At 37.5% G+C, this 24,723-nt stretch overlaps 1 protein-coding gene across 17 annotated transcripts in view; it reads right to left on the bottom strand.

Annotated features, from left to right (window-relative positions):
* SLMAP (sarcolemma associated protein) overlaps positions 1-24,723 on the bottom strand; it is an 88,423-nt gene that overhangs the window by 37,909 nt on the left and 25,791 nt on the right. For 7 of the 17 annotated variants that reach the window (XM_014943191.1, XM_014943197.1, XM_014943181.1 and 4 more), the window contains exons 2-12: positions 14,071-14,224; positions 9,493-9,565; positions 8,117-8,153; positions 6,613-6,675; positions 4,929-5,024; positions 4,566-4,637; positions 3,591-3,731; positions 2,417-2,554; positions 1,051-1,219; positions 915-965; positions 236-286 (exon numbers count right to left, since the gene is read on the bottom strand). In XM_014943191.1, coding sequence (XP_014798677.1) covers positions 236-286; positions 915-965; positions 1,051-1,219; positions 2,417-2,554; positions 3,591-3,731; positions 4,566-4,637; positions 4,929-5,024; positions 6,613-6,675; positions 8,117-8,153; positions 9,493-9,565; positions 14,071-14,224 — 1,045 coding nt within the window. The remainder of the gene's footprint in view (positions 1-235; positions 287-914; positions 966-1,050; positions 1,220-2,416; positions 2,555-3,590; positions 3,732-4,565; positions 4,638-4,928; positions 5,025-6,612; positions 6,676-8,116; positions 8,154-9,492; positions 9,566-14,070; positions 14,225-24,723) is intronic. The other 10 variants (XM_014943184.1, XM_014943189.1, XM_014943196.1 and 7 more) reach the window with 5 other exon arrangements.

Here is a 24,723-nt window from a genome sequence, read left to right as displayed (position 1 = left end):
GAGGGGGGGGGAAGGGAGAGGGGGAAAAAGGACAGACGACTTCCAAGTTGGCTCATTAAGTTTTACAAAACTTTCTACTGAAAGTCTAAGCAAAAAAACGCTGGTCAGAGGAGTGAACAAATTCAATTTCATTTTTAAAAGAGTATTATTTGAAGTAAAACTTTAGAGGACATTTGGAATTTGTTCAACTTCAAACATCAACCATAAGACAAAAGGTAGCCTTAAGATACACTACCTTTCTCTGTGCTCCCATTAATTTTAGGTATGAAGTCGTCAACTTGTATGCCTAGGATTAAGAAAGGGTATTATTTCTGGAATCAAGCAAAACGTTTTGGGTTTTGTTTCTTTATAAATACAGAATTGTGAAACGCATCTGGCTTTTCATAGGTCCTCCTCCTCCTAAATACCTAATCTAATCAAACATAACAGGCAAAATTTAGTGTTTTCCTGCATTACAGATCACCTTCCTGTTTGTTCAAACATACAAGAAATTATTATCATCCAAAGAATTACTGCCTATTACATAAATATATATATAATGTAAAAAAAAATATCCTTTTACATGTATGTATACAAAAACCTTCAAAATCTTGGAAATGAGGGGGCACAGAGCTCTAAATTGAGCAATGACCCAGAAGTCTGAAGACTCACAACAGCAGTGCCCTCTACTGGCATTCTGTTGTGGGCACACACCTTTCAATGTTATCAAGTGATACCAAGAAGAAAGCGCCACTGGAACAACTGTAAAACATTATTCTTTTGCCAGACCCCTATACTGCAAGATTACTATAATCATAGAATCATAGGATGGTTCAGGTTGGAAGGGACCTTTTAGATCATCAAGTTCCAATAATAAAAGTAATTGAACAGAAAATCTGGAAACCAGCTTGAAACAAGAAACTGATCACACCTACCTAAGCTGTTGTGTTCTTTAAGAGTTTTCTCCTGAAGATGTTCTAACCGTACTGTAAACGAAAGTCCAAGAAAAAGATATTTCACAGATTAAAAGAAAAACAAATAACCAAAGTTTCTTCCCCACTAGTTACTAACCTTGTAATGCAGTTAGCCGCTCATTTGTGAAGTCATTATCAGCCTGCAAAGCTTCTATTTTTGCTTGAAGCTCTTGCTCTCTCTCTTCCATTTCATCTATTTTATGCTGTAATTCTTTTTTCTCAGCCAGTCCTTTCTGTTGAATTTCTTCTTGTCTTCCTTCTGCTACCTGCTCGAAAGATTTAAAAAATCCCCAAACAGATCAAAATTAACATGTAAGAAATAGATTTCCTTAATTTTTGTATATCTAAAAGCACATAAGTAACTTTGCCAGTCAGATCAAGAAAATTGACACAATGCAAATTTTTTCTAGTGTTATTTTTCTATAAATTCAACTTCAAGCACAATAACAAAGAGAAAGAATCTTAAAATGTCTTAAATAACTTTTTGTCTGAAGAACCTGTTTTCCTGTCAAAGTGCCAGGGCCCAAGAACTAAGAAACACCTAAAGACTCCCAGCACGTCAAATCAATCAAAACCCAGGAGTCCTTCTGAACTGAATGTACATTGCACAGACCAACCTGACTGAAAGCCACATCTTTTTCCTTGCTGGATTTCATGATAATAAGTATCAAAGACTCTCCTACCTCAAAACTAGGTAATATGTTTCAATTTTGATCCTTCTGTGTATTCTCATCACCATCATCAGTGATCAACTCATAATTGGGAAATCAATGCCCTTAAGACCAGCAATTTATCATTTTAATTTGGAAATAAACATCTTCTGAGGTGCTGAACTAGGACTCAAAGAACCAAAGCTCCAATTCCAGTATTTATGCAAGACAAATGCAACAACTGTCTCAGATCTACAAAGAGAACACAACTACCTTCCTCCTCCACATCTATATGGAGAGTAGACTGGAGACAGGCTTCACCATACTGCGATTATTTTGTTTTCCAGCATAAAGCACCTTTAAATATTAATATACTTAAGATGTTTATGGTAACTTTCAAAGCAAACAAAAAGGGAACCTTTTCAGCAATTTACTTAACTGGTTACACTTTCAAACTACCTTCCTCCTCCACATCTATATGGAGAGTAGACTGGAGACAGGCTTCACCATACTGCGATTATTTTGTTTTCCAGCATAAAGCACCTTTAAATATTAATATACTTAAGATGTTTATGGTAACTTTCAAAGCAAACAAAAAGGGAACCTTTTCAGCAATTTACTTAACTGGTTACACTTTCAAATACATTAAATGTAAACCAAAATAATATGCAAAAGGTTATGTGCATCTTTCTTTTATTTACCTGGTGTTTAAAAGTTTCTTCATCTTTATTTGATCTCTACATTCAAAATTAAATTGGGTGGGATTTTTTCCATCCATTATAGTACCATTATTAAGTCAGATAACATTCTTACCTTTAGCTTGTCAGAAAGATCTTTAATTTCATTTACAGCTCCATTGTACTTATTAGCTAATTCTCTTAATTCTTCCTGAGTCCGCTCATTCATTTCTTTCAGGTGAGTACATTCATCTTCTGTATTACTTAAACTCCGCTGTAAGACAGAATTATCATGTAATAAATAAAAAAAATAGACTAATAATCCACCAGTGAAGTTGATCTATTTTTTTCCAAGCAGTATATGCAACTAATCATATAAAACTGCTTTGTTCCTAAATTAAGCTAAACAAACAGATTAAGTCCTGGCAAAAACACTAACTATACAAACCTTTGAAATGGTCTACTTAAAGAACAGACTATGTGAAAACATATTAGCCTCATGCATATGTAAAAAAAAAAAAACCCAAGGCAAAAACCCGCAGTTGGTTATACAATTAATTATGACTCCTAGGAATAAAGAACTGAAACGTGTCATCCATCTCCCCCATTCTCTTCTGTTTTATGATAAACTGTGAAAGTTCTATAATACTTTGTGATTCAATGTAATCAATAGATTTCATCATACCTTCCACTCAGCAGAAGATTTAACACATTATATAGGCGTTCTGAATCTTTTTCTGAACTGCATAATGTGAAAAGGCATCTAAACTAAGACCCTCTTACTCAAAAGGGCACATGGGTCTTCAGGAGACAAGAACGATCCAGAAGTTTGCATCAGCTGGTAACAGCAGCACAACTAAACGGTGTATGGAGTTTCCTCCTCATAGGGCAAGGTTTGTCTCCTCATTCATACAATTTTTAAATTTTTTAACAAGCTCTGACTTAGTTCCTCACCACCAAATCAGACCAAAAACACCTTAAAAAAAAACGGGGGCATTCAAAACTACATAATATAATAATCATTAAAAGGACAACTTTCAAACAGAAGCCAATGATTCTTTTGCATGAAGAGAAAAGTATGCGGCATGAAGGACCCAAGCAATTCTCTTACTAAAGTTAAATTACTATTTCTGCCCAAAGAGTCAAAGTAAAGAGGAAAAAGTATTAAGTCAGAAACAACTGGTAAGTCAGTTAGCAATTGGATAAGTCAGAAGAATTGTCCTTTCCGTATACAGGATTGGAAAGGAGAAAAAAGCTAGAAGTAAACATAAAACACTATTTCCAGAAGACTAGGCATGAAACTTCAGTACCTCCACTTCAGACAGTTTTCTGACCACTTCAATTTTCTCCTGAAGAACCCGCCTCAGGGACTCTTTGGCTGTTGTCTCATAGTTGTGTTTGTCTTCTTGTAACGCTATAAGCTCTTTTCGTATACTGTCTTCTGTTTGATTCTGTACATATAAGATAATTCAGATATAAAGACAGAATATAAATTAGTATTTAGATTGTGATAAGACATGTTTTATTCCAAAACGTTTAGAAATTTCTGGTAGATGGGCAAATGTCATGGAAAAATCAGTAATCAAAGATTCTTGACATGACTGGGTGTAAACCAGACGTTTTTTGAAATGTACATTTGGCAGCACACAGCTGCTTTCATTATAGGATTTGTCCATTTTTTTGGACACTGCTAAGACAATGTCAAGCCTAGGAGACCTACAGTTTGACAAACCAGAAACCTACAAGGCCCCATCTGAAAGAGCTCAAACAGGATCTGCAAAAACAGTTCTTTTAATGTAAGTAGTTGAGAGGAATTGAAAATAAAATTTAAAAAAATGTAAGGCAAGCATAGGTAGCCTAAAGAACAATCAAGACAGGGCATACTTGTTACTCTGTCTCTGAACATCAGACAGCTCATTGAGAATGCCTTTTTTCAAATCCCTATTTGGAAAGAAACATCCATAGGAAACAGGACAGAATGGTTGTTTCTCACCAATGACAGAAATTCCTTCTCTTCACTTTAGTACATACATGTTTATAAGCATATACAAAAGAAATCAGTTTGTGCTAAAAAATGCTGAAAACCAGCCATTTATGTAGACTTAAAATGACTTCATGAAGTATAGAACAGATCTACAGGTTTCATGCTATTCAGATTATCAAAACTGCATAGGCTCATTTCAGAAGGTGTATGTTCCAACGGCTTTCCTACAACTAACTTCAAAACTCTTCAAAAAGGCTATTTTTCAGCATTGCTAGAATTCAACCATAAGTGAATTACTTACCTTTGAACATGCCTGTAATTGATTTCCCATAACCTCTAATCTTGACAGCAGCCTGTCTTCATCTATTAAAGCCTAGCAGAAAAAAAGTATCACCTTAGTATTAACATGTGCTTTATGTAGTTCCAGTAGTGTTCTGCTTTAAAAACTTTAATTTTGTTGGATCATTTGCTACTAATAGTTATTTCAAACTAGTACATAATCAGTAGATTTATTAAACATTATCTTTTACACAGTTTAAGAGAACCGCCATAAGCATTTTATTCTTTCTGCTGCTTTTTCCTCCCATTCTTTATAAATTAATAGCGAAAATTTATATGCTACTGCATATTTCAGTCCATAAAGGAAAAAAATGCCTGCAGATACCTGCCAACTAGTATCTGAAGCCTCTTGTGTGACAGCAAGTAGTCGCTGAAGGGTTGCCAGCTTCTGTTCCAACATTTGTTCCCTATGTAAGGCTTCCTATGAAGAAAGCAGAGCACCAGTCAGTTCATCTAGAACAACTCAGAAAAAGAGAAGCACCATAAGAGATACCAAAATAGAAGAAAAAAAGGAAGTGTGAGTAGCAAAGATTGTCACATATTCAAAACTATAGTAAGCCCATCCCATTTTATCCATCCATACACTTACCTGGATATTTAATTAGAAAATGTTATCCTACAAACTCAGGTTCCTAAAAGCCTTCATTTTCCACGCATACATTGCACAGGCTGAGTACACACAGTAACAAATTATTTTTTCCAAGACTTAATCACACTTTGACTTCTGTCAGTAATTCGAGTAACAAAATTGTAAACACCAAAAGGCAGCTTGGCAGCTCCCATGCAGTGAGATGTTCATCCTCCAATCAGGTCACAAAAGAAAAATGCCAAACAAAAGCTACTATTTTTGTTCAATTTTTGGTTTATGACAGTAGGATAGAAGAGCATTTTCGTTCACAATTCCAGGATATAGAGAATGAACAGATTGGTAAGCAAGTATATTTTGGCCTCCCAAGAAAGAGCATCTGCCTGAGCTGCTTCCTGCTATGTCAGCAAATACATAAAATGTTAGTATCCATCTCAAAAGCCTCACCACTGACGTGAACAAATAAAAATTGCCATTACCAAAGAAAACCAGGCAAAATAAGTTAGTAGAACTATACATGAATTAAAGCTACATAAAATTTATCAGGAAGAAAGTTTTTGTATCTTTTCCAGAAAGCTGATTTAATGATCCTTTCTAAAGAATTTATTTTTATATATTAGCCCACACTTCGAAGCGTTACCTTTTTGCAGTCTAACTCTTTTGTGACATGACATCTTAGGAAAAAAACACACCTAAAACTGGCACAGGAGCAGGTACAGAAAGTTCTGCCAGCACTGTCCCCTCCTTTATACTTTCCAATAAGTACAGTGACAGAAGTATTCACACTAAGAAATTATATTCACAGAAACAAAGTAGTTCTGGACACATGAAATGGCCTCTTGTTTTGCCATTCTTTGGTTCTATCAAAGCTTTTATATGCATACACAGTACATTCACAGCAGTGGACAATGCCTAAAATATTGGGAGCAAAAGAAAATGGGAGACAATGAGGTAGGACAAGAGAAAGGCCAGAAAAAGCAGGTACATAGCATTTGAGAAGCCTTCTATAAAACAGGGAGCTTTCACATTTCCTTTATGAAAGTCATAGTTCATACTGCTCATGCAAAACCCCTGAAGTTTACACAGGTCTATACTGTGGTCAATTACAACATAGAATAGTTTGGGTTGGAAGGGACCTTTAAAGGTCATCTAGCCCAACCCCCTTGCAATAAGCAGAGACATCTTCAACTAGATCAGGTTACTCAGAGCCCCATGCAACATGACCTTGAATGTTTCCAGGGATGGGGCATCTACCACCTCTCTGGCAATAAAGTTTTACATTATTTCACCACAGAAAAAGGTAGTTAAATTCTTATTGTGTTCCAGTTTACAAGATTCAAGGCAATCAAAGATATACAGACCATAAGATCTGTGTTTTGAACAAAGATTAAATATTTTAGCCAAACTAAAGAAGAAAAGTTACCTGTAGATACTGTGAAAGCTGAAACAATTCCTGAGAATACATGCTGGGAGTGTTAGCAGCAACCTGAAAAATAAAGGAATTTAAGAATCAAAATGGGTTTGGATTTTTCATTAAACTCAAGCAATGGAAAATTCATCATTTAAATCTAGTCATGAAGGTAAATTTCAGATTATATAACAACTGGCATTTTCAATTATTTATTATTCTGCCTTTTTTTTTTTATGGTAGAACTTCCCAACTCTGGACCGAGGCCCTACTGTGTTAATGTCTTTACAAGTTTTTGAACCACCAATGCACCCTGAGTTTAAGGCTCTTGTTTCAGTTGAGATTAAACTGCCCCCCCCATTTTCTGTTGACTTACTAGCCATTGTATTCATCATTCCCCTTTATAAGTATCTGTTTCGGGTTTGGGGTATGCCTATAATATCTCATTATAACTGTTCTTGCTGCTTATTAGCACCACCATCTTACTTAATTCATATGCAATTAAAGAACTTTTAGTATCTGGTGCCCTCACCTCTGCCAGGCTTAAAGCCTGCTTTTTGGTAAGCCTTACTTTATACTTTCTCCAGTCCCAGAAATTGTCTGGACTTGGGAGGGTGGGGGTGGCAAAAGTGTCTATTTACTAATTCTTGTAGGCTCTTCCTACACTGGCATAATTTTGAAGCTGTTTTTCACACAGTCCCTCCACAGAAATTTTGTCTTTGCTGCGGATTCAAGACATATGAACTGTTATGAAACCTCAACTTAAATGCGAAGTCTATGGACTCCTCGGGCTGATGACTTCACAAATAAGTTTCCTTAGTTACTGAAAATTTTGTTCTTCATGTTTAAAACTATGATTCAAACCTATTTAAGTTAACCCTTCTTTTTAGAGGCTAAAGAGACTATCAATTCCTGCTCACTTGTCTCAAGAGTGTCTTTACTGACAGCTGTTCTACAAGTCCCCCACATTATCAAAACTGAGTTTAAGAGCTACACTAGACATTGCTGGCTCCATGACTCTACAGTGAGTGACTCTGTCTGTATCTGTACGGGAGGAGCAGAGGTTTGGTCTCAATCTGCCTTTGGAACATATCAGGGCACTTTCCAGCCTGTGCAGTGCAGCTTCTCCTCCATAAAAAACAAGATACAAGGACAACAGACCTCACCCAAACACCAAATCATGAGCTGCTCTGGGGTCCCACAGAACAGAACAAGTGTGAAATTCTGCAGTACCCAAGACCTGTTACTCAGTCAACCTGTACCTGGAAATTTAACCATCTTAACATCAATGGATTTTTTCCTAAGCTGTGTTTCAGATGCCGTAAGTGAAACTACCTTAAACTGCAACACTGCATCACCTTCTCTACCTTAAACATTACTCAAAATACTAAACTAGGTAAAAATAGACAGCAGAAAACGTATATCACTGTAACTGAACCTCACTATTTCTCCATCTTTATAAAAGTCAGAAAACAGCATGTGGCTGAATAAGGCAGAAAACAGCAAATTACTGAATTACCTTGTCAACAGGACTTGGTAATGGAGCATGGATAACGCTAAAAAAGAAAATTAAAAAATGAAGTCAGAATAGCAATTCAAAAATCTAGAAGATCCCTGCATTTAATCAAGATACTTTGTGGTTTTAAGTTCATCTTTCAGATAAAAATGAAGAGTTAATATACAAACATACAAAACCAATTAATACTATGCTGAGCAATGTTTTCAAAGTTACAGAACTATTTTCAAATTATAAATCCACAGTCTATTCTAAAAGCTATCTTTACCAACTTTTATTTCAGTAGTCACATAATATTTGATTTTTGTTTAAAACTGATTTATTAAGATTTAAGCCAATTTACATGCATAAAACAATAATTATGGAAAGACTGGATATAGTACTCTTGTTTACAAATTCAACAGAGTAAAATAATGTTTGGTAACTTACAGGATTTTATACACTTTCCCTACAGTGAATGTTATATTTGCACATTTTAATCAGAACTAAAAATTCCATGCAATTCTACTATTTCTTACTAGGACACGCAATTACACAGAAAATTTCCCATAATGATTTATTTTGACTTATCTTCCCAGAAGCAAAGACACCCTAAAGCTTCATGCAAATATTTCTGGATACTAATGATGAAAGAATAATTAAATAAACAGTCAAAAACATACAACTGCTGAGGATGAAATATGATTTAAATTATCTCATTTGTAACTAGCACTCAGTTACTGCAAACAAAACGTTTACATTTTTGGTGTATACTGCTCTTTGAAATTTTCTCCAAAATGTGTACACACACAGAGAAAACTCTCCATATTCATCTGTGTTTCAAACATTATTCCATCCAACATATGTTATATTTTTTTTCCCCTCATGCCACGCAAAACTTTCTTTCATTTTGACACCAAATAACTGCACCATAAGGACACATTACTGTATTATTTATTTGAATAATATAAATAAATAGTGTTATGTGTACACACACCGAGACATCATTAACCTCACTTTCGTACACTCTATGTTCACTTAAAGGAGCAAAAATAATAATCCCAAATAAAAAAGACAGGAGAACACTCATTTGCTTTTTTCCTATATTCTTTTGTTTATAGCACCCATTCCCGTATGCTAAACCACAGGCAGTCAGAAAAGCTCAACTTCATAAGAACTTTCTTATTCTTGTATAGAACTTTATTCTTTCATAGCTGTCTTTATTTCTAGAAGTAACGAGCAAATGAGATTTCCTTCTCATAATGCCTGCAAAAGAACTATGCTCTCAGTTATTTTCTTTGCATGATCACAGGAAAAGAAACTTCTTGTGTTGATTTTAATCAAATCCTCATTATACTGGAGTATAATTTTGCTACACATGAATAGATACTTATTCTTACTCTGATCGCAATCGAGCTTCCATTCCATCTGGAAGAAACAGTTTGATTGTGGAGACTATACATCCATGGGTAACTGAAAAGAAACAAATACAAGTCATCGTGATTCGTTACTATTTAATTATAACTTCAGCAGCTAATGTTATAGTAACCAAGCCAAAGAAACTCTGAGGCAGGCAAACAAGAGGTTCATGCTTGGACTCATGAACGCCTCCAAGCACCAGTGCCTGGGTCTGCCTTCCCGAACCTCCTCTAGAGGGGAAGCTTCATCACTGGAGACCTGAAGCAGTTACACTCTGTGCTTAGTCCTAGGTGCAGAGGGTTCCAGTTCCAATTGTCCCACATGCAGGAATACCCACAGGATGTCATTCCTGTGGCAAGTTTAAAAAGTTAACTCTCTGTTTTGACCGTAAAATGAAGAAAAAGGAACGCATCTTACCTGCCCTAGGTAATGGCAATGCAGAAGTATAAATGAAATAAGAAGCCCCCTTTTTGACAAGATTCCTATCAGCACATCCAGGGACTTGAAAGGTCACACATCCAATTTCTGTCCAACGTCTGGAACTTGCCAAGTGATTGTAGTTTACAAACACAAGGCCCAAAAAGGGAGTGCACCAGAAGAGTACGGGAACCACTGAGAAGTACATCCTCTTGAACGCTACGAGCAGCATCATTCAAGACAATGCCCCTCTATTTCGGTAGGTCTGTAGTACACATCTAACACACAGCCCCAGACAAGTGGCCTCTCATTCCAGAAGGAGAAAGCTTGCTTCTCCAGGACTAAATTCAAGATTCTTTGAACTCAAGAACAATCCTAAGGAATAAGAGGAGGTAATGCAATATCTGATTCTTGCATCAAGTTCAACCTCTCTTCACAATGTTTCCCAGAAATGTTACTGATACCATTTTCAGTGACATTGCAAACAGTCAAATCATATTTTTTTTTTGTATGGTTCTACAATTTGGGAAGTAAAAAAAATCTGTCCAGTTACATGGAAAGACGGAAAGAAGTTGTTCCCAAAATACTACCGCAAGAGAGATACAAACAAGTATATGGTCATCTATCATCTACCACTATACCTAAAGCACCCACCAGTAGCTGCTCTACTTTCATGGTTATTAATATCAGCAAAACAGTTAATCGGGCTTTGAAATAAAAAGGGCATTGGGTGTTTTAGGACAACGGTAGTACTCCAGGGAAACGAGACAGGTCTTTGAGGAAGCTACCTCAATAGAATCTAAAAATACAGGAGAAATGATCCAACTAAACAGAGTTGTTCTTAACCTTTATTCAGTGCTAAAAGCTAATGCTTTGGAGAAGTATCCCCTTGGCTACAGCACCTTGTTTTTTCAAGCTGACCTGATAAAGTATTACATTTACATGCCAGAGACAAACAGACAGGACCTTATTCTCAAAACAGATTAATCCATGGGTTTGGGGGTCTTTTTTGGCTTTAGACTTAGGTCCCCAGAATTCACAGGTCTGCTACTGCAAAAACTTAAAAAACCCAACGTTAATAATGTTAGCTGCAGCGTGTAACACACAGCTTTCACAATTTAAAAAAAAAATATCTTTTCTTTAAAGCATAAAGAGGAAATTAGAGATTTCAAGAAGAAAGTACTTGTATATCTGAAATGAAAGACCAACAGGCAGCTTTACCTTTGGGTCGTGTCAGGTGGCTCTGCTGTGAGATTATATAATTCTGAAGTTTTTCTGTCAATACTCAGACTGAAAAAACAAATATCTTACAACAAGCAGAGGCTTCATTTGTGTGAAAAATTAAGGGATAAAGGGGATTTAGCTGAGGTTCTCAAACAGACTGTAAAAAGGTATCAAGTATTTTAATAGGTTTGTAAAATAAATAATACTAAAAAAAAATAAAAAGCCCTGCACTCTGTCCTTTAGCTATCAGTTCGTTATAATTGAAAGAATAAAGAGAAAGCCTAAGGGAAAGGTAAAGCAACATTATTATAGTAGTGACTGGACAGGACAGTAGTTAATTGCTTAAATTCAAGTCTGTATTATTCCTTTTGGGGACTAACAAAAGCAGTGAAAGCAACCTCCGGCTGCCAAGTGGGACTGAGAAAATTCTCCACAGATTAAGCCCCTTCCCCTCCTCCTCTCCCCAGGTCCCAAGTGCCACTCACCAGCCGGGCGCGGGGGTCACGGAGCGCTGCCGGGGGCCGGCCCTTCCCCACCGCCATCCCGCCCCGGACGAAGGGCCGGCGGGACGGGCTGGCAGCCAGGCGGCGCCGCCAGGGGGCGCCCCGGGCCGGCTGCGCCACGGCCGTTAACCCCAGACCGAGCAAAAACCGCGATTCTCCCCCAAAACTTTAGTCACGCACCGGCTGCGCCGTTCTGAAACGCGTCGCACGCTACGGCGCGCACCGCCAAAATCCCACCGAGAGTTGCCCTGACCCCTGGTGAGGAGGGGCTTATGCTGCAAAGGAGCATAAAAACGGGAATGAAGCAAAAATTTTGAGCCAAAAGTGGTTTCTTTTCTTGCAGTTTGCAAATGAAACTCTCATTTTTATTTGCACTTGTTGATGTGATAACGGCAGCTGTGGCAATAACCGACACAGCGTTAGGAATCCACCTCTCCTCTTCCCCTCGCAGAGCTCTGTGCCATGAACACGCTGGGCTCCCTCACCCCAGCACGGGCCTTTCTCAAGCACCACACGAGAGAAAAGATGTATTAAAAAAAAAAAAAAGGAAGAGTCCAAACTTGACTAGAACAGAGTTCATGAACTGTATTTGACCCAAATCATCTGGTATTGTTTGACCCTGCTGCTCCTTTCCATGCGGGGAAGGCACCACCGGTTAACCCTCGGAATGCTCTGGCACCGACTGGGAAACTGAGGAAGTGCTAGAGGAATATAAACCACAGCAACGCGGAGAAAAGCACGATGAGATGATGAATAGGTAAGTCCTGTGTTAAGAAGAGGGAAACAAGCAGGCCTGTGCACTTGTCAGCGTATAACAAGTGGACAAATAAGGAAACAGGAGGGTTGGAAATGTTTCCCCGGGGCCTGTTAATGCCTCCAGCTCGGCAGCAGAACGCGCAGAGGAATTGGTGCTCCTATCATCTTTCCTGAAAAATCACATACTGAGCATGCCACCACTTCAATGAACCAAACCAAGATTGCATTTGCAAGGCAATGACTTACTAAAACACAGCCTGAACAATAAAATAAAATGTATTCTAGCAATATTTACACAAATCAGAATTTACATGGGCAAGTAAACTCTGCCTATCTTGGCATTACCTTGTAATTACACACAGCAAAATGCTGAAATGTCTTGTGCAAGTAAGGCGTTATGTAAATACCAGAATGCAGAATGGTTTTAAAGGGAATCACTAATTAAAAAACTACTTTCATGTCTGCTTAATTACTAGATTAGGTTAACAGTAACATCTAAGATCACTGGTGAAAAAAATGTGTTTATATGCATTCCCATTGCATTCACGGGTAAACACTAACTGCGATGCAGCTGTTTCATGCCCCAGAATGATGATACCATCTTCATTCATTGCTTGGGGGAGCGTGAAGAGGGAGGAAAGCAAACTCGTACGCTCTTCCTCATTAGCCAGCTCAACACATTCACAAATAACATAAGTACAGTTCCTACATTCAAAGCTAGAGAAGAGGAAAAGGAAGGCTGCACAACCTGATCCCTCATTACACAAATGCCAGGTCGCTGGGATTGTGTTTTGCAAAACTAACATAAAACCACTGGGAAGAACTACTACTGGCAAGAATTCCTGGCAAGAGCTTACTTAGGATGAACTTTCCACAAACCTTCACATAAACTAATTGCAAATAATTGCTGATAAACACACGTTGAGCTCCAATTTTTGTTCCACCTAAATCTTAAAATAAAAATAGTTTTAGGTCTACATACACATAAAGAAACTTTTCTGGAATGAGCAATGTTTTAATATCCTCATTTTAGAGTACCTGCAGAAACCCAAATCAGTAGCAGGCACAGAAAGAAAAAGTACATACCTTGACAAGCCTGTTTCAAACTTATGCTGAGTACTTTATCAAGAAATGCAGTCTCATACTATTGCCATGTTATTAGTTGCAACTTTAGGGTTCATAGACTTGACAGAAAGGTAGGTACAAAAATAAAATTAAAAAAAAAAAAAGCACAGAAAACCCCACAGAGCACTATGCACACATGTCCATGCTGCACTTCGTAAATTGCTGTAAGTCACTTTAAGTGAGGCAAAAGCTAAACTTGTGGTTCCAGTTGAGTCCCCTTTCCCGGATCTGCATTTCCACTACACACACTAGCACCCACACAGAAAAAGGTGGGCTGTGGAAGCAGCCCAGTTAAAATCTGGTTGACGGGGGTAAGGGTGTGTGTGATAGTCAGTATTTTCAGCAGATCAGTTTCTTGATCCCGCTTACTGCATGGCCACAGGACTCACTGTCAGCACAAAGGAGGGAAGAGATAACCCAAAAACCCAGCCTGTTTTCTTACAACAGGAATACCATTTGCTCTTAAAGATTAAGTTGTGGTAAGATGTTCTAAATAAAAATACTGAAGGAAAGAAAAAGAAAAATGATCCATACCCTTACCTTTCCGCGTGTTCTCTGTCACATCTACACCAAACTGGATGATGTCACCTGACATAATTTCACATGGTGGGCTTTCCTCAGATCCTCTACTCAGTCTCTGACTGTTAATAAAGGTACCATTACTACTTTTAGTGTCTTGAAGGTAGAACTGTAAAACAAACAAAAAGAATACAGGTTAAGTATCTGGAAAAAACAAACAAAGAACCATGAAACAAGCTCCAGTAAAATTTTATTTGCTACAAAATACAGCTTGACCACCCAATGTAGAAGAGGACACACGTATCAAACTCAAAACACCCTCAGGATGCGACACCTTCACATTATCAAGAAATATTTATACTTGATTTTTAGTTAACATATGATTGAATTCCAGCACACAGACCACTGACACAGTCCCTACAAACCCTACTTCCGTACTTAGCTGACAGCCTGCATGGAAAGGATCAGGTACCATCAGCAACAGCATCTTTTGCCGCACATAAGTAAGAATTTATATTCATGTTGGTCAACACACAAAAATTCTAACTGCTCCTACATTTAAAATACCAGCATTCCATGACAGAAACACTCCGAAGGGAAGAGTGGCACTGAGGGCACAAGGAAAAGCTTTGGCAGAAGACAGAATTAAGGAACTTTAAGACAAGATCATAGTGAAACTACGGGGAAAAAACCTAGGGTGTTTTTACCTCTCAGGGATACTAGTTCACACCATTAGTTTAATCCAAAGGTTGCTGCATCATCAAGCACCTCTACAAATATCCATTTGTAGATTTAATTAAATTTTAATAGCAAGTTATTGACTCTGAAACTGCTTATGACACAAGACTTCTGGTCAAAACTGCTGCATCTGAGAAGAGGTTACAAGTGAGTCACTTGGCAGAAGCCCAGAGTCACCGGCTGAGACCTGATCAGCAGAGAGCATGAAAGAGGGGACTGGAATCTTACTAACCAGCCAGGTGTAACTACTGAAATGAGTCACTTTCGGTAGTTCAAGATGGCAATAGTTATTACAGGAACCTGATGGGAGAGTAGAAATCCCCACCTTCCTGCACTCATAAGGAATCGCATCAAGTTGCAAAGCAAGCATAAGGCTGGGGGAGAGATGTTGCCTTCAGAGAAATGGGTGTATTACTGTTTTTCCTACAAAAGCAACTGATGATTTTTTCAGGATTCCATTCTAACTTTTCCATGCTTTTATTTTATTTGCCCCTAGTACCACGCTCCTCAAAAAAAAAAGTGATAGATAGATCAAAATAATGGTGTTGAGAGAAAAAGTGGGTTTAAAATGGAATGAGACACCAGCACTAGGGCTCTTCAGATCTTCATCCTGGAAAATGACACCAGGCACGTGTATCTTACATGTTCATCCCGAGCAGCACAAAGCAGCGCGCCTAACCTCAGTGCTTAAGTGTCACTGGATCTGGAAGATGGGACTCAATACAGTAACCAAGGGGAACGCCAGCACAGGAAAGCTTGGCTAGGTGTACGTAATGACAGAATGAAAAGCTGCACATGGAAGATACTTCTTTTTTTCAGATATGCCTTTGATCTTAAATTGAAGAAAATAATAATCAAATAGTCATATGTTCATAAAGATGAAGGGTATACACAAATTATGGATAGATCAAGAAACATGGGCTGCATTCACTGCATTAACAACCAGACGCACCCTACTCGAAATAATACTCTCTATATTATGAAATACTATGTATTACTACATAATAATATAATAGCATTTAATATAGCTTTTATAACAGTTATAAGTTTAAAAGCCAATCAAATTAATTAGCTTGTTAATTTACTAATCTGAAAGGTACTGAACCCTCTCATGGTTCAGTGCAGAGATAATTATCTTTTTACTTCCTGTTTGTTTTCAATTAGCTTTCTGCTCCATCTGAAAATCCTTCTGTAATGAAAAAGTGAGTCACAAGCAAGAAGAAACAAACATGCTTGTGCTGCTTTGTTTTTCCCCACCCTTTTCTTTCCTATGCATAATATCTGCCTTTTATCCTTCCAACTTTTTGATTAACCCCTGCCCCTTACAAACACACTTCCTCAGAAGCTGCAGACAGGGCACAGATGAGATGGCACAGGGAAATACAAGAGAGTGACCACAGGAAAGGAAGTGCAACAGAGCATCAGCAGCACAAAACCTCCAACATACCAGCAGACTCTCAAAATTCAAACTGTAAAAAAAAATAAATCTGTAAACAATTGGCCATAGAAAAGACACATTAGATGTAATGCTATTAAACTGATGTCTGTTTAACTGTATGCTACCGAATTTCGTTATTTATGTTTTAAAGAAGTGATGCTCTTAAAGTCATTACAAACAGGATTAAAATACTCCCCTCTTCCTGCATCTAGTAAAGAAATAAGTAAAACCAGCAACATATTAATAAGCTGGTGTCTAAGTAGAAATGCACTGACTTCAAGACTTAGCAAAAAGGATTCTGTCACCTTGTCTTTAATTGGTCAGCAACCCACAGCACCAACCCCTTTCAAATGTTATTTTCATACTAGTTTTCACTAGTTCAAATGATCTTAAAGGTCTATCCCTTCTTCACTTTTGTGTCATTACTAAAAGTTATCTTTAGAAAACAAAATCAAGCACAAGCCCTGAAACAAACACATGTACACAATAACTAATATCTATGGTAGTATACAGGTGTTTAATAAAACTGTTAATGCAGTATCCTTGGTGGTTCTACCATTCGTAAACTTTTACACAGCAGCTACGTAATACAGTACTGGCCTTCTGTGAAACCAGCACCATTTGTTTTTCCCATTTTCCAGCATAAACCAACAACCTTCCGTAGCAGTGCCAGCTTTGAGAGTAACAATAAATCTTTCCCTTCCCCAATGCTCGTTGCTGAGTTGCACCATCACCTCTTCAGTTGTACTGGCTCAAGCATTTGTTTAGCCACTGCAAACCAGTTTGTAGAGCTGATGCAAGTGATGTGAGGAGGTGCTTAAGCCGGTACTGCCAGAAAAAAAGGGCAGCACGTACTGACCTAATTACACTTGATTCTATAATTCACACTTCCCTTCAGATCAAACTAGAGTCCCGGCCCTTTTGAGTCTCGTATTAACAACTAGTCCAATTTAGAGTGGAGAAGATACCTCCTGAACAATCAAAACATCTCAGCTTTTGAGGACTGTTAAAGAATTATCACAGCCTTAATTCAGGTCACAACTATGTATACATATGGTTTGAGTGGTAGCATTCCCTCCTTCTTAAAATACAAGGTAAAATACAACTATTTAGGAAACTTACTCTTCAGTATCATAGCACCTTCTCAGATAGAAAAAGGAATCCAGCCCATTTCCTCCTCAGCGATTTATGTTCTCATGATAGTTTGCATCCTCTCATTTACTCTCCATTAACAAACGTGGTTAACTGCAGACATCCTACCATGCTGCCTCCTCAAAATATATGGAGACTTTATTCTGAAGTCAAACTTGCAGTTCATCAATACACTCAATCTTCTCCAGTACAGTCCATCTTGTTTAGAAACTGCATTAAGGAAGTTTCCAAAAAATTACAAAATTTTTATTTCATGTTTTACAAGGAATTATGTATTAATTATACAAATTTAGTATTTATCACATTTTGAGTTAATATTCAGTTACGCAAACTGAACAAAAGAACCTCCTCTTCTTTGACCTATGGTGTATAAAAATCTCATTCCATTTAAGTTCCATTGCTTTCTAGGTCAATGACTCAGAAGAATACTGGAACTTGCTAAATCACAGTCTACATTTCACTTTCATGAAGTTAGATAGCACTACAATTTTCCCCCGTAACAAATTCCTAATATTTCCTTATTAATGAAATAGAAAAATTCTTCCATAGAGATCCCAGTTTATAATACATTTAACTTATGCAAATACAATACATGAACCCCAGCTGATATTAGGAAGTTACAAAATTGCTAAGCTCCAGAACAGCAGATTTTAACTTCACCTATGAAAAGCAGATAAACCGTTTCCTTCAAAAAATAGTAACTAACAACAACAAAACCAAAAAATACTCTGCTTGATGATTACTCTAACATCTTCCAAGAGGTAGGCAGAAGGTAACTCCTTACTTAGCCTAACGAGTAAGTCATGAAGTGTTTTGTTTCCCAAGCCATACACAGTTCTGGGATAGGATGAGAGACTTCTGAAGAATCTCAGAGAAGACAAAGGATGGGCTCAGAGATGCACAGAAAATTTTGAAAAGAAAGCAGCAAATATTTTCAGCAATTTGACTGCAGTACAACAAAAGGGCAGAACAAACAGTTGACAAGCTTTTGTTTTAATATCTCACTACAAGACTCGCTTTTAGCACTGTTTTTTTTCATCTTCATCTTGACCATATAATTCTGTATATTGATAGATGCTGTATTTCACTGAGGCTCAAACTAGAAACTGAACAGGAAACTCTAGAATTAGCCTAAAATGTAGCCAAATGCATCACTGAAAACAAACTTCCAATTAACTTGCTAGTTTAACACTTCAGCTTTCTCAGAACAAAATTGAAATCTCAAAATAACAGCAGTGCATAATAATCAATCACACACTCAAAAGCCAAAGATACCAGAGATCTTTCAGTAGTGTGACTTGTTCATTACAAGGTAAAGATGGAGAATAAGTGCTGAACACAAAAGAGGAGAAAAAAAAAATTTAAAAAAAAATAAAAATCAATGTTTAAAGAGTAAAGTCCTTCATTAATGAGTTCTTGACTGTTTAAATAGCTTTTTTTTTTTCCAAGAACTCGTATGGCCTAACTACTACAATAGAATGAGCAAAAGAACCTCAAGTCTTTTCTAGGGTAGAACTGTACCAGTACTGCAGTAATCAAGAATGGTGATCAAGACAGACTCATGTAACATTTGCTATCCCTATGTATAGCCATCCTTTTCCATTTTAAGAGCACATTACTGCTGCTCCATCTAACCCAGCTTGAAACTGCAGTTCTGGACAACTACGCTGAGAATTACAGTGAGGAGAATTACGGAAGAGCTGACAGTTTATCTGCAGAGATTTGAGATTCACTCCATGAAGAGGAACAAATTCTACATCTAAGAATGCATACATAGACCAAACCATATAAACATATTTCAGCCTTTTTTCATACCTGAATTAAGAATTAAATAAATAATAAACACCAAAATGTAGGTCATTGCCTCTTTTACAGAAAGTCAATCATTAATATATTCTATTCATTCAATAGATTTTCACTGCCTAGACAACTAATGTAGAAAGCGAAACCAGATTTCAAGACCTCCTAAGTTTAACATTCTTTTCCTCATCTCTTATTTCCTGTGTGAAAGAAGTATACACAAGTCCCATGTGCTTCAGAGCCCTATTATACACACTTTGAGGCATTAGCTTAAACCAAAAAGATTTAAATTAATTTGTCAAATTCTGAACTACAGACAGTAAGGAGATGACAACTTCATTTTTGCCATGTTTACTACCACAAAGGGGCAGAAAGGCTGTCAGCTAGAGCAGTTAAACCATAAAACGCCACAGTTAATATGACAGATTCTTCCCTTATTCATGCTACAAACTAAATGATCAGTCATTAAACAATTGACGCTGGCATTACAAAGGCACCCCCTGAGTACTAAAGCTAATACTGAAATGCAGCAAGTTAACAGGGATCTAAAAATTGGAACATCTGCCCTAGAGTAATACTTCAGTCCAAAATTGGACGGAGTAGTACAGCTATGTTTACTTGTTTCATGCTGAGTATTCTACTAGGAGACGAAGTACATTGGCTTTGCACAATCTGAACTGTGTACAAAGATTTTAAAACAATACATACTGGGGTCAAACCAATATGGCCAACATTTATCACACTGCAGCCAGAAAGCTTTTTCTCCCATACAATTAAAAGATCATTTTATCAGAGTATTTTATCACTTTGGGAGCAGCACTTCTGCTAGCAAAGCACACTGCAAACCACACCGAATTCCAGGTCGCTCCTTTGGCTTTAATACAGAGACGTTCAAATGCTAAATTATCTCCAGATCCAATTGATTCGAGTTCCTCATTCTGGTCTGCTTAGACACATCCTAAATTCCTTTCCTCTCACTTGCCTAACTCCACCCACCGGTCAAGGAAGTAGAAGTATTTGTCTCCATTAGCAAGCAGAATTCCCAGGGTGGGGCACATCAAGCAAAATTGCTTTTCTATTTAGTCTTAGATTTCTTAAACACATGGATATAATAGCTCTTTGCTTGCTAAACACCACCTGCTTCAACTTTAAGACAAAACTAGTGCACTAACTTTTGAGTTCTTAGCAAATCTTCTTTTTAAAATTATTCTAGCTACCTGAGGCAGGCACCGCCTGTGAAACCAGAAGTGACCAGCTGGGAAGGGACTTCCCAGTCAGATTGAGCAAAGAGAAGGAGTGGCAGACAGATAGTCAGGTCCCCAGAGAAAAGCACAACTTGCTAGTAGTTTTCAGTAACTTCTTTGGAAATAAACTTAACCACTCTTTCTATGCAGTGAATAAGAAAAAAGGAAAAATTGAGCCTTCGTTGACATAGCACTGGACAAAAAAAGAATATTCACCCTAAACTTTCAACTGAAAATGTAAACCTAATCCAAATCCAGCTGCTCTGATGGAAAAGTTTAAAATTCTCAGCTACTCCCAGGAATTCAGTGCTATCCTTCCAAACCTGCCGGTAGCTCCAAGGGACAGGAGGGAGAGGCCAGCAGTGGATCTGCTTTTCTGCTGACCGAGTTGTTCCATGTCTGTTTACACCTTGAAGTGCTGTTGACGGTACTGCCAGGGCAACCCTGCTGGCTGCTCCTACCTGTTGTCAAACAAAATAAACTCTGGCAGTAAAAGCAGTTTGGTGCCAGCAGAACTGGGTCTGGATATAAACAGAGTTCAGCCTTTGCTGGATGTATTTGAAGTGCTGTAAAGTATTAATCCCTCTGCTGCTTGCCACGTCCTGATAGTTCAAGTGCTTTGAAGTTCACTACGGGCCCTGCCATTCAGTTAATTTTTGCCTGAGATAACTCAGCACACTCGGCCTGAAAAGGCCACGGGCCACGATGGGGAAGGGATGACAGGCTGGAATTGTGAGCGGAGGAGGAACCACCTTCGGTAGAGAGGCAATGATAAATACAGAGAGGCACAAACAGCTTCAACTGCGCAGAAAATATAGGTTTGCCTATAACCTTGAGTTGCTCCAGTGTGTCCCTCGGTCGCAAAATGTCACCTTCCTCAGCAAACCAGAGCAAACATTTCCAGGTGTGTTGTACCTGCAAACATTTCACCACAGACCTTTCTTTTGACATACTACATCGCAATGCTTATTTGAACCAGTGAGTTCTAGATACACTTACACCGTCCAAATTTATATGATGGCATATTAAAAGCATTCACAGAAAAGAAAAACATGACAGCAGGTCTGTAGTTAGTATCATCTCCTACCTCCTGTGCCCATTAGGCAAGAACATTTACTTTCTAAACCACTATTCAACCCCCATATTAGCTAGTAGTTGTAACTGAACTTACTGGTCTGAAGGTGAAAAGCTCAGGACTCAAGGTTACTATTAGTCAATAGCTCTATACTGTACCTTGTTATTTGTGGTTATCCACATAATCTACTTTACATTAGGAAAGTTCAGAAACAGGATGTCAGAGACTTACTTTAAAAGGATTTTTTTATTTGTATTAGGAAGTGGTAGTTAACAACAGAAAGGCTACTAAAAATATCAAGTGATACTTTTTAATTATTCAGTTTTAGAACTGTGTGGAGCTTAAAAACATTCTGTTGAAGTGGTTTGGCCTACTAAATATCAAATATAATTTTTGAGAAGTATTGTTGTATTTTTCAAAATAATTCATGTTAATGAGATCAGCAGAAGACAGCTAAAAGTTTAAGTTTAGGACCTCAAACTATATCACAATCCAAGTTCTCTAGTTTAAAACAAAAGCCAAAAGTCATGCTCACCATTTAAAGTTTGTGGATACACATAAAACAATGAGAATGAAGATCTGTATCACTTGTCCCCAAAGTTTGCTGTAATTATTCATTGCTGTCCTCAGCTTCAAGCCATAGTGCCCCCATACCATTCAATACAGATCTTCAACTCACTTGTGCTAATGGACTAAAGAAATGGGGCGGCTAAACCCACCTCCATCCTAGTTTATCTGCTCCTTAGCCATCACAGAAAGTAGCAAAGTTGGCTCGATGACAGGGACAGCTGAACAACACAGCGAGGTTTCGGAATTCCTACCGTTTTCCGTTTGCATAATGTGGTTGGTATAGAACAATGACCTGGGCTAGAAGTGAGCTGGTTCCTAAGCCACGCACGCAAACCTCCCGCAGCAGCAGCATCATTCAAGCAGAGAAGGGCACAGACGGCTGTATTTACTATGTCAACTGTCTGATTTCTGCCAATTGCAGTATGTCAGAACCATAAGACCTTAGAGTACATTTCACAACCAGAATTCGGATTTCTCTGTATTAGGACACAGCTGTCTGAAGTTGGAGTAAATTAAGAAAACCATGATGACCTGCATCATCTTTGATTTCACAAAATATACTTAAAGAAACTGCATTACAATTCCTGGAACCCCCAACATCCCAATGATCAGTACGGAACTGTACAAACATCACTAACTCACTTGAAGATTTCTTTTATTTACTTTAGCTCTAAAAGGAACTCTGAACACTCCAAATACCTAGAAGAACAAAACTTCTGGAAAAAACACAGTAGTTTTATGGCAAGGGTAATTTATGAGATGAGATTCATATGAGATGATGGTCACAGGACACCAACATTAAAAGTAACAGCTTATACTGAAAGCAGTGCTTTTACCTATGATTGTGCACTCATCCAAAACTTTGCGCAAAAGGTGCTCAAGTCCTGTTACTGTCTCGTTTTGTTTTGTTTTTTTTTAAACAAAAAAACCCAACCTGCAATGAACCAACATGAATAGAAACATTATCAGAAAAGATGGTTCCCCTTGCTAACCCATTTGCCCTCACCCTCTTCAGGCAGAACTGGTGGCATTCAAGTAAACTCACAAGCTCAGTTTTCCAGAAAAAACAACTCTTAACTGAACTTAACAGTTGTGAAGTCTTCCCAATAATCATATTCTGTAATTGCAAAATGCAGTAAAACGCCCAGTCACCAAAGAACAAGTCCTGACCACCCTCTATTACACAGTAACACCTCATTCCTCAAAATTCTGTATTAAGTACATTTATGTAGAAGATCAATGCTGAAGGATGGACCTGAAGCAATCCTAGGCATGGCAATGATACTCATTCCTCTTTCTGAATAAAGTTTTCTGTGGTAAACAGTAAGTGTGAAATAAAGTAGTTTAGAAAAGTAAAAATTACTCATGAGCACTGATCTATCCATAGATTATTCAAATAATCCAGAAATGCATTCACTGTCAGAAGGAACAGAATGACAAAATACTCTTCAAAAAACCTCAAGATAAAATATTTTACCACAAAATGTGACAGCACCATACAAAAATAGATCTGTCTCCACATCAGTGCCACTAGTTTTGATGCAAAAGGCTATTTTTAAAAAGACGAGATCTAGAAGAAGAATTCTAATTTACAAGTAATTTGGTTTATATATAGCTGACTGACTTGCTACAGTGAGACATCTGTCACCATAGTTACTAATTACTACTCTTAAGAATACCTCTTTTACTTAACTTTTATCCTCACACTTCACAATAATTCCTGAAAAATCAGCCTTCTGCTACAATTGCTGGATGGTTTCAGGACTAGAAAAATTTTATATTTATTCTGTTCAAAGTCTGTCCCTTTGCATATGTCCTGCTTTAAAACTTCCTTTTGTAAGTAAATCACAAAATAGATTAGAGAACTTTAACAGCCTCAGAAATGGTGATGCAACTCAATTCTGCATACAGATAAAGCAGAAAAGTTTCCTACAAAAAAAAGAAAAGAATCCCCAGCTCAGTACTAATTGCATACAATTTTCTTGAGGAAAATAAAGAAATCATTTGACTTCTCAATCTACATGAACATTTTTAAGTAGAATTTTCATTCTATGAGAAATTTTCATCCTGAAGATGCCAAGAGATTAAGGTACATTGCTGCTTTAAGTGCTAAACTAAAATATTTTATCAATAAAGTACAATCAAAGGAAAGATTCCTGACAAATGATTACTCACACATGGTCCCAAGATGCTCAAATTGACTCATTAGAATACAATAGCAATATAATGAAGAGACTTACTTTGTATTACTGCTGTCATAGATGACAGTATCTTATACAACATACAGAGACTTTGAAAAAAATTTTCTGCTCCATATTAAAAACCTGAGTAGTGTAATGGACTCATAAAATCAGTAAAATCTAGGTAAAAAAAGAAAACAAGTTTCCAGAAGGATAGTGTACTTGTTGCAAATGAGTTGTTCTGCTCTATTTCATTAAGGAAGGCAAGTCTCTTGTTACACAAGACATTTCTACAGCTACGTATCATGTATTCCTGTGATATCAGTGATTACTTTGTGTAATTTACCTCAACTTCTATCACTACCTCAAACATTTACCCTGGGGACAACATACGGACAAGGTGACTTTCTGAGGTTTCTCTTAATGTTTCTGTGTTCTCTATATTAATCAATTGCGGAAATATACTGCAAC

This window comes from Calidris pugnax, unplaced genomic scaffold (genome assembly GCF_001431845.1).
Source record: "Calidris pugnax isolate Ruff unplaced genomic scaffold, ASM143184v1 scaffold128, whole genome shotgun sequence".
In the NCBI taxonomy this organism is placed as follows: Eukaryota; Metazoa; Chordata; class Aves; order Charadriiformes; family Scolopacidae; genus Calidris; species Calidris pugnax.
This window is presented reverse-complemented; position numbering and strand designations above follow the sequence as displayed.